Source organism: Anomaloglossus baeobatrachus, chromosome 3 (assembly GCF_048569485.1).
Source record: "Anomaloglossus baeobatrachus isolate aAnoBae1 chromosome 3, aAnoBae1.hap1, whole genome shotgun sequence".
NCBI classification, from domain to species: Eukaryota; Metazoa; Chordata; class Amphibia; order Anura; family Aromobatidae; genus Anomaloglossus; species Anomaloglossus baeobatrachus.
This window is the reverse complement of record NC_134355.1, coordinates 454,242,437-454,257,423: the sequence shown is the minus strand read 5'-3', so window position 1 is coordinate 454,257,423 and position 14,987 is coordinate 454,242,437. Positions and strand designations below refer to the sequence as shown.

Sequence of the window (14,987 nt, the reverse complement as noted above, 5' to 3'; positions counted from 1 at the left end):
GGCTGCTGACTGATATTGTTAGGCTGGGGGGCTCCCCATAACGTGGGGCTCCCCATCCTGAGAATATCAGCCTTCAGCCGTATGGCTTTATCTGGCTGGTATTAAAATTGGGGGGGACCGCACGCCGTTTTTTTTAATTATTTATTTATTTCTTTTCCTGCACAGTGTAGACACGCCCACCGGCTGCTGTGATTGGGTGCAGTGAGACAGCTGTCACTCAGCGTGGGGGGGGTGTCTGACTGCAACCAATCACAGGCGTCTGTGGGTGGGGAAAGCAGGGAATACGAAATTGATTAATGAGCGGCCGGCATATTCAAAGTAATTGTTGCCGCGTATTCTCTGCACAGCTGTTCCTCGCCGCACTGGTGTTCGGGGAGCGGTATGAGCCAGAGGAAGAAAAAACCGAGCGCCAATGTAAGTATGACTGAGAACAGCAGAAAAAAGGTAAGTATACTGACTTTAATTTAAAAAAAACAAAAAATAAGATCGCTAGTGTAAAAACGCACACACATGAAACGTGCTGAACACGGACATACTCCGTGTGCGGTACGTGCAGGCACTGACCCATAGACTAAAGCGGGTCCGTGCCTGCGTGCTGCTGGGCAAAAACGGACATGTCGTCTGTGTAGAAAAGCGCACACACGTACTTACCACAGGGTCACACGTTCCGTGTGATTTTACGTGTGTGTGCCATCCACCATTGAATAACATGGGTCTCCGTGTGTACGTGTCTCCGGTACGTGCAAATACGTACCACACACGTACAAATTAAACGGATGTGTGTTGCGGGTCTAAGACAGTTAGTTCATATCGGGAGACTCTGTAGTCGAACTGGGTATAGTAGTCAAAATACAGTCCGTGCTTTACAAATGTGACAAACCGGCCATAGGTTTAGTATTGATCATAAAATTGTATGTATTTATATTGCACAATTTGTATTGTATGTATTTACCTGTAGCCGTTATAGTGCTTGCAGTTGTGGTTGTAGTAGTGCTAGTACTTGTGGTTGTTATACATGGAAAGACTATATAAAAAAAGAAAATATAATATAAAGATAGTGCTCTCACACAGGATTAATAATAATATGTACAGTCTAAGAAAAGTGCAAAATCATAATTCTTGAGCTATGGTCACGCATTCTTTTTTGAAGGTTCTAAATCTTTTCACATTGGCATAAATAAGACTGGGCTTATGGGACATGTGCCCTGGGTTCTGGAGGACAGGGGAAGGGAATTTAAGGAAACCAGGTTTTTGCTGCCTCATCTGAGAGCAGCATAATGTAAAAAAAATATCGATTCTAATGATATACCTCTTAGTTTCTTGGGTGCAGTAGATAAGACACAACCAGATTTCTTAGATGTAACATGAAGCAAAGCTCAGAAAGTTGCCCCTGCTCACACCACAGCCCAGTGTACAATATCTATTGACATTGAGCTGCTTATCAGAGGGCGGTGTGGCCAGATCACTTGGCAGCAGTCAGCTAGTCCCAAGAATGATAATGTCATAGTGATAAAACCTTCACTGTAAGTATACAACAGCACACAGCCTAATAAATTACACTGCTTAAACCTGTATTTCAACCCTTATTTCCTGCTGCCTTCAGATTACATAGCAAAAACTTGCTGACAGATTCTCTTTAAGTTATTTCAACAAGCCACTCAGCCTTGACCAGTAGGTTTAGAGATAGGGTAAGGGCAGTGAACTGGATGTTTTTTCTCTGGGAGAAGGAATGCAGAGCTACAACTTTGCTTTTGTTACAGTGTGGATGTAATCAGTTGAATAATAAATCATGATGAAAAGACTTCTGTTTCTTTCTTTACAATGGATACTTTAAATATCACTTCATAATTTAATGTTCAAGTTCAACTACACTTCATCATTTAAATGTCAAGTTACAAAACTATTTAAAGTGTAACCGTCGTTTTACTTTTTATTTAATAAATCAATAGTACACATGAAAATAATCAACTTTGTAATAATCTTATCAAACAAATTTGCTTTTTTTCTCTGCCAGAATTGATGTCAATAGCAAAACTCTAAGTTTTTAAGTAAATCTGAATTCAGTGAAGACTTTCCCATTACTGAGATAGGAGATGGCAGTTGTTCCTGATGAGATTCTCTGACAATGGGATGAGGGAGGAGCAAAAGGCAGAGGGAGGAGATAAAGGCAGAGGGCGGAGATACAGGCAGAGGGAGGAGATACAGGCAGAGGGAGGAGATAAAGGCAGAGGGCGGAGATACAGGCAGAGGGAGGAGATACAGGCAGAGGGAGGAGATAAAGGCAGAGCTCCGCCACATTATCCCTCTTCTATCCACATAGAATCTCATCAGTAGCAGCTCTCATCTCTTATCTCAGTAAAGGGAAAGTCTTCACTGAAAACAGATTTGGTTCCTTTCCATTGCACCAGCACTTTAGGTAACGTTTATGGACCTCTTTTTTACTAATTCTATGCCTCCCTTATATCCACATCACTATCTTTTCTCGATATTGACCTTCTCCAGTAACATATTTTTGCACCTTCTGGTGGACTGTGGTACATCATGAAGTCTATATCCTTCCTAATTATTTTGTTATCCTCCCATCTAGGTCTGTGGACTTCATGAATTTGTAGGAACCCTTTTTGGCCCTGTGCACTTTCACTATAGAACTTATTGTGGGTTAATATGAATTTTTATTAACTGTCCTATCACCCCCTCATTTCTACTTTATTACCAACTCATGTTAGGGTCTTTTTGTCCCTTTTAGTCAATTAATTTGTAATACTGTGGGTAGATGAGGAGTGAATAGGATTGGGAAGTGATTTACTACTCACTGTTCCATAATACATCTTGTACTCCCCCTTTACTCTTTTGGTAGATTTTAATCTGTGATGATTAAGTCTTGTGTGTGATCTTCAATAAAGATTATAAATCTCATCAGTAGCAGCTCTAATCTCCTATCTCAGTAATGGGAAAGTCTTCACTGAATATAGATTTTACCTCAGAATTGAGAATTTTGATAACGATTGATTAATTTTGGCAGAGAAAGAAGCAGATTTGTCTGATAAGATTATTACAAAGTCACTTATTTTCATGTGTGCTATTGATTTGTGAAAAAATAAATAAAATTACGGTTACGCTTTAAGTGATATGAGCGAACTTCAGTCGCTGCTATTACAAAACAGATGCTTGTTGTGTAATATAGCCTGCACCTGCTTGATATGGGAACTGAGCCCGCTCCACACACATACACACACCATAAGTGTGATGTACAGTTATATCAGGGTTTGTTAAGGGATTAATGAAACCATAACTTAATGAAGAACATTAGTGCACGTCACAATATATTATTGCTCCATACCTGATGGTGTTGAAGTTTTTGCGGTGGTGGTGGTAGTTGTGGTAGTAGTTGTAGTTGGTGCTTTTACTAAAAAAACAATTATTGGCATGATTAGCAATCATTACCATTACAGTATGGTTTTTGAAATAATTTAATTCCACAATAATCCAACAAATGGGAAATTTGTATTATTTTTATTATTATTATTATTATTATTATTATTATTACCCCTTCCTATCACTCATCCTTGTCAGTTGGCACTAACCCTTCTGAACTAAAGTAAAATAAACAGTACATTTCTATGCAATAATTCTACTAATAGAAAAAATATGGCAAAACTCTAAATCATTACGATAGAAAAAAATCAATAGATATCTGCAATAACAAAATTGTATTTACATTTTATATACACCTATACAAAGGGTTTTTATTACCTTTAAGGTCAAAGTGACAGTGAAAGTGTGAAATAAATGATAAAAATTAGAAAAAATAAGACAAATAAAAAAGTTTCTTCCAATATGAATTACTTTTTCTAGCCCTCCCCTGTCAAAATATACATGCATCCAATATATAAAAATAATTGATGAGGTTAAGGGAACACTGTTTAAAATCTTTAGATTGGTTCTTTGAGGCCATGAAAAATGTAAACAATGTGAAAAACACACACATTTTTACTTCTTTATTTTTTCTTTGAGATGGGGAATATAAATAACAAAAATTAAAACCCATGTTTCATGAAAAAAAGAAGCAAAACTTTTTCAAATACCTGAACATGAAACGTTTTTAGAGCTTTTGAAACTGCATGTACAAAAAATAAAGAAAATCTGTCTGATCATGAACTGTGGCAAATGGTCTGGTAGATAGAGGTAATACATATTTTCTCTATACAAAATGTAATTTATGGTCATAAAAATGATTAACTCATTACTTACCACAATATCCAGGTGTAAGAGAGATGTCATCTATGGCCACATCACTGCGATAGTCTTCTCCTATCCTGCCGTCAATGAAAATCTGAAAACATAACATATATAGGATTTAATATGCTCTTGTTTTTGTGAAATCATGATCAATGAGTACAATGTAAATTTTCTGCACTATGAGAAGGTGATTGTCTTCCTACAGCCCTTTCTGTAATCCAACTGAATGTATTCTGAGCATTTAATTACATTTGCTGCTCATGAATATTCAACAGAGCTTTAGCCTTTTTAGAATAAATAATTTAGTAGCTTCTGTAACAAGTTGATAGGTTTTTCATGGGTTCATACAGCATTGAATGTGATTGGTTAAAGCCATCAAATGAAGCTCCAGTCTACAGAAATAGGATAATGCCTTACATTCATTTAGTAAAATGAAATGAGAACTTCTTAAAGGGTTATTCCAATCTGCAACATCCTATCCCTATAAGTAGTAGGCATAATAACATTAGCACATACCACCAATTAGAAATGCAGTATAGCTCTCCTGATTTACTATGTCGCTTACCTCATGTTCAGGGCATTGCAGGAACTTAGGTATCCATGGTTATGATCATGAGCAACTAACTAATTACCTGTGACTGTATGCGTGGTTGTAACCATGGATACCTAAGGTCCTGTACATGAGGTAAGTGACATAGTGAATCAGAAGCACTATACTACATTTATAATAGGAGGTATTTGATAATACTATTATTTTTATTATTATTATTATACTTACGACATAATGGAACAGGATCTTGGAGATGGGAATATCCCTTTAACTGGGCATTTTAAAAGTAATGAACATTATTATTTGATTGAATGTTTACAAGATAATCATTACAAACTTGAAAGGAACCTATGAGCTGATTCATGCTGTATGGACCACAAATAGCAAGAATCAGAGACAATCTTAGTTGCATCCATGTATTTTACACTCTGCTGTGTTTCATGGAAAACATACTTTGAAACAGCAGTGATGATTCAACTGGGATGACTAGTCCAAGAGACAGGTTCTCCCTTCCCCACTTCCCTAGACTGACAAGTGTTGCCCTATAGTTGTGTATGAAGATAGATCTGTCATTCAAGGGGAGCAAGCAGGGTGGGGAGAATCTGCCAGGGACCTACCTCTTGGACTAGTCCACCTAGTGGCATCATTGCCCAGTTACATGAGTGAGTTAACGTATGTTTTTTCTTAAACCCTGCAGCACTTCAAAGTAAAATATACCTGGCTGCAATAACAGAGCCTTTCTCTAATTCATACTGACTGTGTTTCCACTAAACGGTGATAATGACAGATACTTTTATGGAGGAAAGGGCAGTACACCAATGTACTAAAAGTTTGAAAGGAAAATGTTTGTTTATTGTGCAAATTATTGTGTAAATAGTCTTAAATAAAAACTTAAATAGAAATCTCTTGAGGCCTCCCACGTGTTTATTACACATCTTATAAATATTGGTGGCATAGAAAGTGTACATTTGTAGATCTAATGAAAATAAGTGTATACTGTATATGTAAGTTTTACTCTCCTAGTTGCTAATCATGTATAAATAGTAAGAAATAAAAACAAAATGAAAAAAACACAACATTACCTGGATGATGTCACTGTCAGGCAAGAAAATCTCTTCTAAATGCCACATATCCCCATAACTGCCATCTAGGAAGACCACTTCTTCTATACCATCGTCTCTTAAGACAGCCACAATCAACTCCATGTATTCTGCAACTCCATACATGTGGTACCAGAACCGGAGACACTGGTACCCAGTGAAACAATTAGCAGGGCTTTCCAATCTTGCCAAGTCTCCTTCTTTTGACTTTTGACCATCAATGTAGAGATAATATCCATCTGTAATAAGAATTCAAGTATAACCTTGGGGAACGGAATGGTTCTAATTTTGAATACAGTTTGTAACTCTTCTAGAAGAAAGACCAATACCTCCTGTTGTGTGGTCAAAGGAAGGTCCAGTGAGATCCGATGGTGTAGCTCCTCTCCAGCGTATCCAGTCAATGTTATCTGACTTTGATTGCTTCCAGTTACAGAAATCAGTATCAAAAGAGCAGCCTATTTGACATTTGTCTGAATATGGAAGAACAAATACAAACATGTATTAAATTGTCACATATGTGTGTATTTACAGAAATTACAGAAGATTTTTTTTTTAAAAAAAAGTGACTTAACTCTTTAGGCCAGATTAATAACTTGCACTTTCTTTAAGTCACTTTTTTTCTCATTTCTCTTGTGTAATTTACTTGCTGTTTTTTGCATCTAATTCTTTAAATGAGTTCTCACGGTTCAGGAATTTTGTGCAAAGTCTAAAATTGTCAATATTTCTGTCCTTAACATTTTTTGCAACTCTTAAGAACACTTTACATGCAATGACATGGCTAACGAGATATCGCTGGGGTCATGGAATTCGTGACGCACATCCGGCCTCGTTAGCGACGTTGATGTATGTGACACCTACGAGCAACCACTAACGATCTGAAAAATGGCAAAAATCGTTGATTGTTGACACGCTGTTCCTTTCCCAAATATCGTTGCTCATTTTGGACGCAGGTTGTTTGTCCAAATCGCTACGTGTGACACCCCGGGAATGACAAACAACAGCATTCCTGCATCCTCCGGCAACGAGGTTGGAGTGACGTTAATGCGGCTGGTCACCGCCCCTCCGATTCTATTGGTGGCCCGCTGTGTGACGTCGCTGTGAAGCCGCACGAACAACCTCCCCCGTAAAAAAGAGTTTGTTCGCCGGCCACAGTGACGTCGTTAGGAAGGTATGTGCGTGTGATGCGTACTAGCGATATTGTTTTCCACGGGCAGTGATTTGCTCATGATGCACGCATGACGCGGGCGGGTGTGACCACTAGCGACATCGCTAGCGATGTCACAGTGTGTAAAGCGGCCTTTGGGGTCTTTGTACACATTGCATTTTTGTTGCATTTTTTCTGCATATGTTTATCATAAAATTTGAAAGATTTGGTACTTTCGCAAAGTGAATGTTATTCCTAAAGACTCGTGCACATGTTATTTATTTTTAACCGGCAGAGATGGTGCAGATTTAAATCTGGAACATGTCCATTTTTTCAGTGTTTTTACTGCAGATTTTCACTATTTTAATAAATGGGAAAAATGTGCAACAAAAAAACATGTAAAAAAAAAAGGTGACGAAAATATTCAGAAATTCTTGCAGCAAATACTTAACATGTGCACATAACCCTGATAGGAGAAGTTGCATATTTTGCAATAAGTTGTAAAAATTGTGCAAACATTTCTGGTATACATAAGGCTCAGTAGGAGACTTGATTATGTTTACATAAATATATTGCGACTTTTGGAAAAGTTTCAAATGACAAATCAGTTGAAAACAACAGAAACAAAAACCCCACCCACATTGGAATCTAAAAAAAAAAAAAGTTAAAGAAGACATAAAAAAGTGACTCAAAAAAAGATGCAAATTAAAAGAATTACGTATAAAAGAAAAATTCGATTACAACACAAAAATCTAACTAAAAAAATGGTGCAAATGCAATTATAAATTGGGAACTTTATAGTGTGGCCTTTAGATAAAATTTATGTAAATATATTTAATTAAACCTAATTTTAGAAGAATAATCTAATTATCGAGATCTTCAACAGATACTATAGTTCCTCTTCTTACCTGGTGTTGTTGAAACAATTGGTTTTGGAGGAGTTGTAGGTTTATCTAAAAAATGAAAGGATAAAAATATTGACTTTTAACAAAATAAGAATTTAGTATGGTCATGGCAATTGAATAATAAATGTAGTTGAACTGCAATATGTAAATGAATCTCAATCTTCAAGATGTAACCTAGCATAGGTTATATCAATTATCATTATATTTTATGAATTGGTATGCGTGGAGTAGAAAGAAAGGGCTAAAACCCGCGTTGCCATGTGGAAGGAGGAGATGACCAATTCATGCTCAGGGTCTGCAGCAGCCATCATGGTAATCTTTTCTGCTATATGGTAGTTGTGACCCTCACAACTACCCCAGGTGAGCTTTTCCCTATTATTTATTCTGGTACCACGAGGATAAGACACCAACTTGTGCCTTTTGTCTTTTCCAGCAAAACTTTAACTATATTTTACGAATAGAAGAACTTATAATTTTTATTCAGCAATATTTGTTCTGTTGCCTAGAGTGCATGATGGAGAAATTGGTGCAGATTGTATTGGGGCTCTTTTTGTCGGGGTGGATAAGGCAACGATATCAGATTTTAAAAAAAAATGTCACAGTTGTAGGTGTAGAAGTGGATTGGACAGTGGAGCTTGTTGGTTTAGACATAGTAGTAGAAGTAGTAAAGAGAGAAACATTTGATGTTGAACTGATGTAATCTATAAAAAGTAAAAGATAACCACTCATATTTTCCATAAATATTAGAGAAAAAAGCATCTAAGCTGGCCATAGACCATGGGAGTGATTCCTTAAGATTAGTGTAGCCCATGTCAGTCTTAATGAAGCACTCGGTGGATTGCACTGACCTGATTCATTAACCTAGAATGCGCAACCATAGAAATCTACCATAGAAAACAAGTGACCTAGCAGGCCTGCGAGGCCCCAGGTATGCGTTCTAGGGTTAAGCAGCGATGAATCAGGTACATCTGGTACCCAGCTTGCATTGCTGACAGAAAAGTATGCAAGCTGGAAGCTAATGTACGTTTCTGGAGTAAGCTACGCCTCTCTAGTTGTGTAACTTATAATGAATTTGACAGGTTGGTGTGACCACACCTATCCCACACAAAGCAAAGCCATGTTGGCATAGCTGGCCGAGACTTAAGTGTAAATGTGTAAAGTCACAATATTTTTGCCCAATTGCGGAGTTGAACAAATATATGTCAGATTTCTGGTAAAATGAAATAGCCACAGTGAGTTTTTGTCATGGAGTTTCAACAACCAATCTTCAAGAATCAAATGTAACAAATTTTATTTGTATTTAATAGTGACTAGAGAGGTAAAAAATATTGCACAAAAAATAAGATGTTGACTTTTTTCAGATTTTAATATTTTGAGGGCATGTTACCTGGTGTAGTTGAAGTCGTGGTTCCTACTGTGTCGCAACCAATAGTTGTAGGAGGAATAGTAGTAGTTGTTGTTGTAGTAGCAGTGGTGGTGGTTTTGGGTGGACTTGTGCTTGTTATCACTTCTAATAAGCAAAAATAATATTTATGTCATAAAATACAACATAACATAATTAATAACACATAGTGATAAAAAGGAATTCACATCTTACCACAATTAGCTTCTTTTCTCCAATCTCCAAGAATGACTCCTATGGCTTCACATGCTGCAGCATAAAACTCTAGTGAGCTGCAGAAATAATCATCATTCCCTCCTGTCGCGCATTGGTCATACACGCAGCTCTCAAAGTATTGATAAGGTGGAATGAGAGCATGACACTGTGCAAAGGGGCCATTGAGCAGATTTATTATTTCACACTTGGCCTCAGCCTCTTGCTCTATGTTGGGAAGGCATGTAGGTGGAGGAGGAGGATTAGAGTCACACCTAGAGAAATGAAAATATGGCAAAGTTAGAACTCACATTCTAAAATAATAAATATATGGACAAATGAACAGTCAAATGGACAGATAGAATAAAAAAAATACTCACGGCCATCCATTGTCTGGTACTTGCCAGCTGTTTCCAAAGTCATTGACATCAGTTACAATGCTGCCATTAAGTGTCGTGAAGTCATCAAACCGATTATCATTGTATGTGCCACACAGTCCACACAATTTGTCTTTGTATTTCTCACTCACTATAACAAATAATTCATGATCTCCATTGAATTTAATCTGGAGTCCAAAGTTGGTATTAACCACTACATACTGGCCACTTCTTATGATGCTTATGCCAGACACGTCCGTAGGAAGAGTAACTGACACATTGTTAACCTGAAAAGCAAAGATAGAGAAGAACTATAATATTTAGCTAAGAAAACATCTACTTGAATAATAACAGCGCCAACTTTAATCTGCCCATTTGTATTTTACTCCATTATTGTCAAAGGAAAAATTATTGCAAACATTAAAAAAAAATGCAAATATTACAGTAGAGTATTGCAAAACTGCAAACTGATATTAATCATTACAGAACCAGAAGGCTGTCTGCTTCTATGTAACAAAAACTACTAAATATTTAAAAAGATTAGAACACATTTTTTTCTCAAAAATTGTAAGCTGACTATAGGGTAAGTAAAACTATAGACTATGTGCAATGTTATGGGTATACAAGTGTTTTTTTTTATTAACAGAGTTCTATTCTGTTACAGTATAAACTGGGTAGACCTGTAATGAAGTAGTTTGACTTACATGCACAATATTGTTCTTCTCGATCCGGATGTGCACACCGTCCACAGTCAGAGCCACAGAATTTATAGCGGTCCAGCTTGGGTTCCCTCTGTGCTCATTGCGCGTGGTGACACTAAAACTGTGTGATGTATTGGCACAGGTCTCTGATACGGTGTAGTTACAAGATCCTTGGAAATGGTGAAGTGTGCCATCAAAGGTGGAGTAGTGGGGGTCTCCATATATGTGGCAGATTGATGTGCTTGGTGGGTAGCAACCCAATAATCCATTTTGGGCCTTACAGATTTCATCTTCTGGGCAAGACATAGGTAAACATGAGATAATGCTGTTTTCCTGACATTGACATCTCCTCACACAGTTTCCTTCAATGAATTCATCACCTTTCTATAAAAAAAATGCACATAACTTCAGCAACAGAAAAGAGGCAAAAGAGCACAAAAAAAGGATCAAATATTCCATGGGACACTTACATTGTAATACTGGTCATTGTACCAACATCCACACTGTGATTTAGTAATGCAAACTCCTCCACTGAGAATAAACCCGTCTTTACACTGACATCCTTCCACACAGGGAGAGGTGCATTTCTCTGGAGCCTGTGGATCCAAGCAGGTTGCTGGACATGCGGTCATACACTCATTGTACTCGCTATTACTTGGACATTCAATACCTCCTGTCAATTCCAATACAAAAAAATAGGTTAAGTTAATTTAACCATATAAAAAAAAAATCACATTTTTGTACACAAAAAAAGTAACACTTTTCATCTCTATTGTCAATGGTCTCCATATGGCATTTGTTTTTGTACATAAACAGTGAATAATATTTACCAGAACAAATACAGCTTCCTATGCTAAGAACTAGAACATATCCTTAGAAATCAGATCCTATAAGTAGAATTGAGCGAGTTTCGAAATATTCGTATTTGCGATACTCGTAATGAGTACTGTGTAATACTCACATATTCGTTCCGAATAGCGAGCACAATGCAAGTTAATGGGAAATGCGAGTAATTTTCTGCTGGACTCCAGCACAAAATTACTCGCATTTCCCAATTAGCAGAAAATTACTTGCATATCCCATTGACTTTCATTGTACTCGCTATTCGGAACAAATTTGTGAGTATTACACAGTACTTGTTACGAGTATCGTGAATACGAATATTTCAAATTTCGCTTAACTCTAGCTATAAGATTAATCCACTTGGGATCAGATTTTTTATAAACTCATAGACTTCATTAATAGAATTTCATCTGTAATATAGAAGAGAAAAGTGCATGATGTGATATTTTTAATATGGATATTCGGTCCTTTTTTAAAAAAACATCATCTGAACAGCCCTACTGAATAACATTTATCCTAGTACTGTCAGTGTGATGGCTGATTTTTTAATCGGACAGTAGACTTAAATATATTTTACTCTTAGAACTAGCTTTTGCAACATTTTTACAATTTGTACTAGCAATACATACCGCAAGATGTAATGTTCCTCCAGTTTGGAATGGTGACTCCTTCTTTCTGACAGGCATCAGCATATGCTTGTAAAGCACTGCACAAAATATCTTTGCCTCCATTTAATGCGCAGAGATCAAAAACACAGCTTTCAAAGAAGCTCTCCGGATCGACAACTGCATGACATACACTGAACAGCCCATCTTTATTTGTTAGTAAACCACAGAATGCGTCACTTTCATACCGGTTCTCGTCCTCTGGGGGACATGTTGGGGGTGGAGGTGGAGGTGGTTGGTCTGTGCAGGATGGATCATTTTTGTCGTAGACTATCCAACTGTTTCCTAATTCATTAGAATTTGGGGCCAATTGTCCATTGGGCATAAGGAAGTCATCTGGCCGGTGATTGTTGTAGTTACCACACATGCCACACACTTCTCCAGAAAATGGATCAGGTAATTTCAATTCCACGGTATGGTCAGTATCGTAAGCAACTCTGAGTTTGAAATCTGTTTCTAAAACTACATATCTTCCACTTAATTCCACTTTTACTGCCCCTCCATTCAATATGACAGGAAGAGTTCTCCACACGTCATCAACCTGCAATGAATGACATTGATGATTGATGGAGTCATATATTTATTAGAAAACAGACATAAACCATCAAAGCATTGAGTATAAATGTATTTGTCTTACCAAAATGCGGGATTTTTCTTTGTTTACAATCTGTATTCGGTAGCCATAAACGTCAACAATCACTCTCTGCACATAAGAGACTGATGGATTTCCCCTATGCACATTCTTGGCTTCCACATTAAAGTATGGTAATGAGGAGTTAGTGCATAATTTGGAGAGCGTGTATGTGCACAAACCCATGAAGTGATGGGTCTGCTTGTCAAATGTTTCATAATGAGGGTCATTGTGGACTCTGCAGATGCCATAACTGTAATAAACGCAGCCAGGAATGCCATTTGTCACTGAACAGTATTGGTCACTGGAGCATGAGTCGCTCTTACAGACTAAGCCACCTCCAGATGAAGGACATCTGCATTTTGTGGTGCAAGTGTCATCTGTCCAAAATTCTGATCCGACGGGATAATGCTTATCATTTTCCCAACATCCACATTGAAGACTGGGCACACATTCCTTGTTGTGCAAAACATAGCCAGGATCACATATACATGATTCAGTGCAAGGCAGATTGCAATTAGATGGAGATACTGGATTCACACAAGTTGCAGGACAGGCTGTGCCACATGGTTCAAAATGGCTGTTTTGTGGACACTTTAGAGCTGTAAAACAAAAGTAAATAAATATATGACTAAAAAAACATGAATGGATATTCACAATACTTATTTATTGCCTTTCATATAAGCCACTGAAGCTTTCAGGACTTTATATCTATGTTTCCTGCATATTTAATTTATTTATATACTACATAATACTTAGACAAACATTAGAATTTGAGCATTACATCAAGAAAGCAGAGAATGTAAGAGAGTATTTATGTTGTGCTTACGGCAAAAAGTTTCATTTCTCCATGGTCCTATCACAACTCCATTAGATTGACAAGACTGTGCATATGACTGAAGACTGTCGCACAGGGTACCGGGATCCAGATTCAGTTCACAAAGGTCAAAGACACAGTTATTAAAGTAGACCAGTGGATCTACGACACCATGACAGTCTTTAAATGGACCATTCTTGTCAGTGATTAGTCCACAGAAGCTGTTGCTGGAAATTGTGACTTTGTCATCATCCGAGCAGGGAGGGGGACCTTCAGGTCCAGGAGTACATCTATAGCAAATTGATAATTCACATAAGTTAGAATAATTTTGAATAGAAATAGAATTCTGGGACTGACAATTGAGAAATACATACACTAACTATTATTTTATCAAAATATAAAGGAGTTGTCCTGGTTAAATATTTGCAAACACTACAAAATCATAACACCATTAGGATTTAGCTCCAGTTGTTAGTTCCAGCAGTTGTCACATAAACAAATGAATCCAATTTGCATATTACAATCAATTTGCCGATTAGAATCTCAGGCACTTCTTTCAATGTTTTATTGAGAGCCCTGCCTGAGACTCTAGATGGCACATGACTGCATGCTTGAGGTCATGGGCAGCATGTTGGCTCAGTGGTCAGCACTGCTGCTTATCAGTTCTTGGGACTTGGGTATAAATCCCACAAAAGACAATGTATGCAAGGAGTTTGTCTGTTCTCTCTGTGTTTGTGTGTATTTCCTCCCACACTCCAAAGTGATACTGACAGGAAATTTAGTTGTGAGTCCCAATGGGGACAGTGATGATATTTTATGTAAAACACTGCAGAATCGAATGGCACTATATAAATAAAGCATAATAAATAAATAAAGTGGCAACTACTGAATGTGGCAAATGGAGATTAATCTTAAAAAGTATGTACATTACACACCATTAGGGTGTGGCAAGCTGCAGTACTTGCTGAAGTTTTTACCATTGGTGGACATTATCTTTAACTTGTGAAAAAATCCTAAAATAAAAATGACTTACTTGGTATCATTATCAACTTGCCAACTGTTACCAAGGCTGTTGGAGTCCGGCTCTAATTCTCCATCTGGGTTTAGGAAGTCGTCAGTCTTATTCCCATTAAAATTACCACATAGTCCACACACTTTATTTGCATATCCATGTGGAATAGTTACTACAACTCTATGATTTCCATCAAATTTCACGTTCAGGCCAAATGCTGTTGTGACTACTACATCATGTCCACTCAAGAATATGCTAATACCCGGCTCAAGGGCTTGTGGTACAGTCACAATGTTTCCATTGACCTGGATTTACAAAATTATAAGAGGATAAAAATATTAAATTATTTTGGCTGAGATCATATGCTCGACTCTCGGAAATGTTATTTATAGAAGATAAAATTGATATA

At 37.3% G+C, this 14,987-nt stretch overlaps 1 protein-coding gene across 1 annotated transcript in view; it reads right to left on the bottom strand.

The window, feature by feature from the left end:
- The window catches only part of LOC142297270 (IgGFc-binding protein-like), a 133,627-nt gene that overhangs the window by 110,699 nt on the left and 7,941 nt on the right, over window positions 1-14,987 (bottom strand). Inside the window, exons 4-18 of the mRNA XM_075341525.1 lie at window positions 14,600-14,883; window positions 13,579-13,856; window positions 12,756-13,351; window positions 12,083-12,659; window positions 11,081-11,283; window positions 10,614-10,994; window positions 9,913-10,196; window positions 9,536-9,807; window positions 9,326-9,448; window positions 7,942-7,986; window positions 6,219-6,359; window positions 5,872-6,128; window positions 4,252-4,333; window positions 3,341-3,406; window positions 953-1,024 (exon numbers count right to left, since the gene is read on the bottom strand). Coding sequence (XP_075197640.1) covers window positions 953-1,024; window positions 3,341-3,406; window positions 4,252-4,333; window positions 5,872-6,128; window positions 6,219-6,359; window positions 7,942-7,986; window positions 9,326-9,448; window positions 9,536-9,807; window positions 9,913-10,196; window positions 10,614-10,994; window positions 11,081-11,283; window positions 12,083-12,659; window positions 12,756-13,351; window positions 13,579-13,856; window positions 14,600-14,883 — 3,661 coding nt within the window. The remainder of the gene's footprint in view (window positions 1-952; window positions 1,025-3,340; window positions 3,407-4,251; window positions 4,334-5,871; window positions 6,129-6,218; window positions 6,360-7,941; window positions 7,987-9,325; window positions 9,449-9,535; window positions 9,808-9,912; window positions 10,197-10,613; window positions 10,995-11,080; window positions 11,284-12,082; window positions 12,660-12,755; window positions 13,352-13,578; window positions 13,857-14,599; window positions 14,884-14,987) is intronic.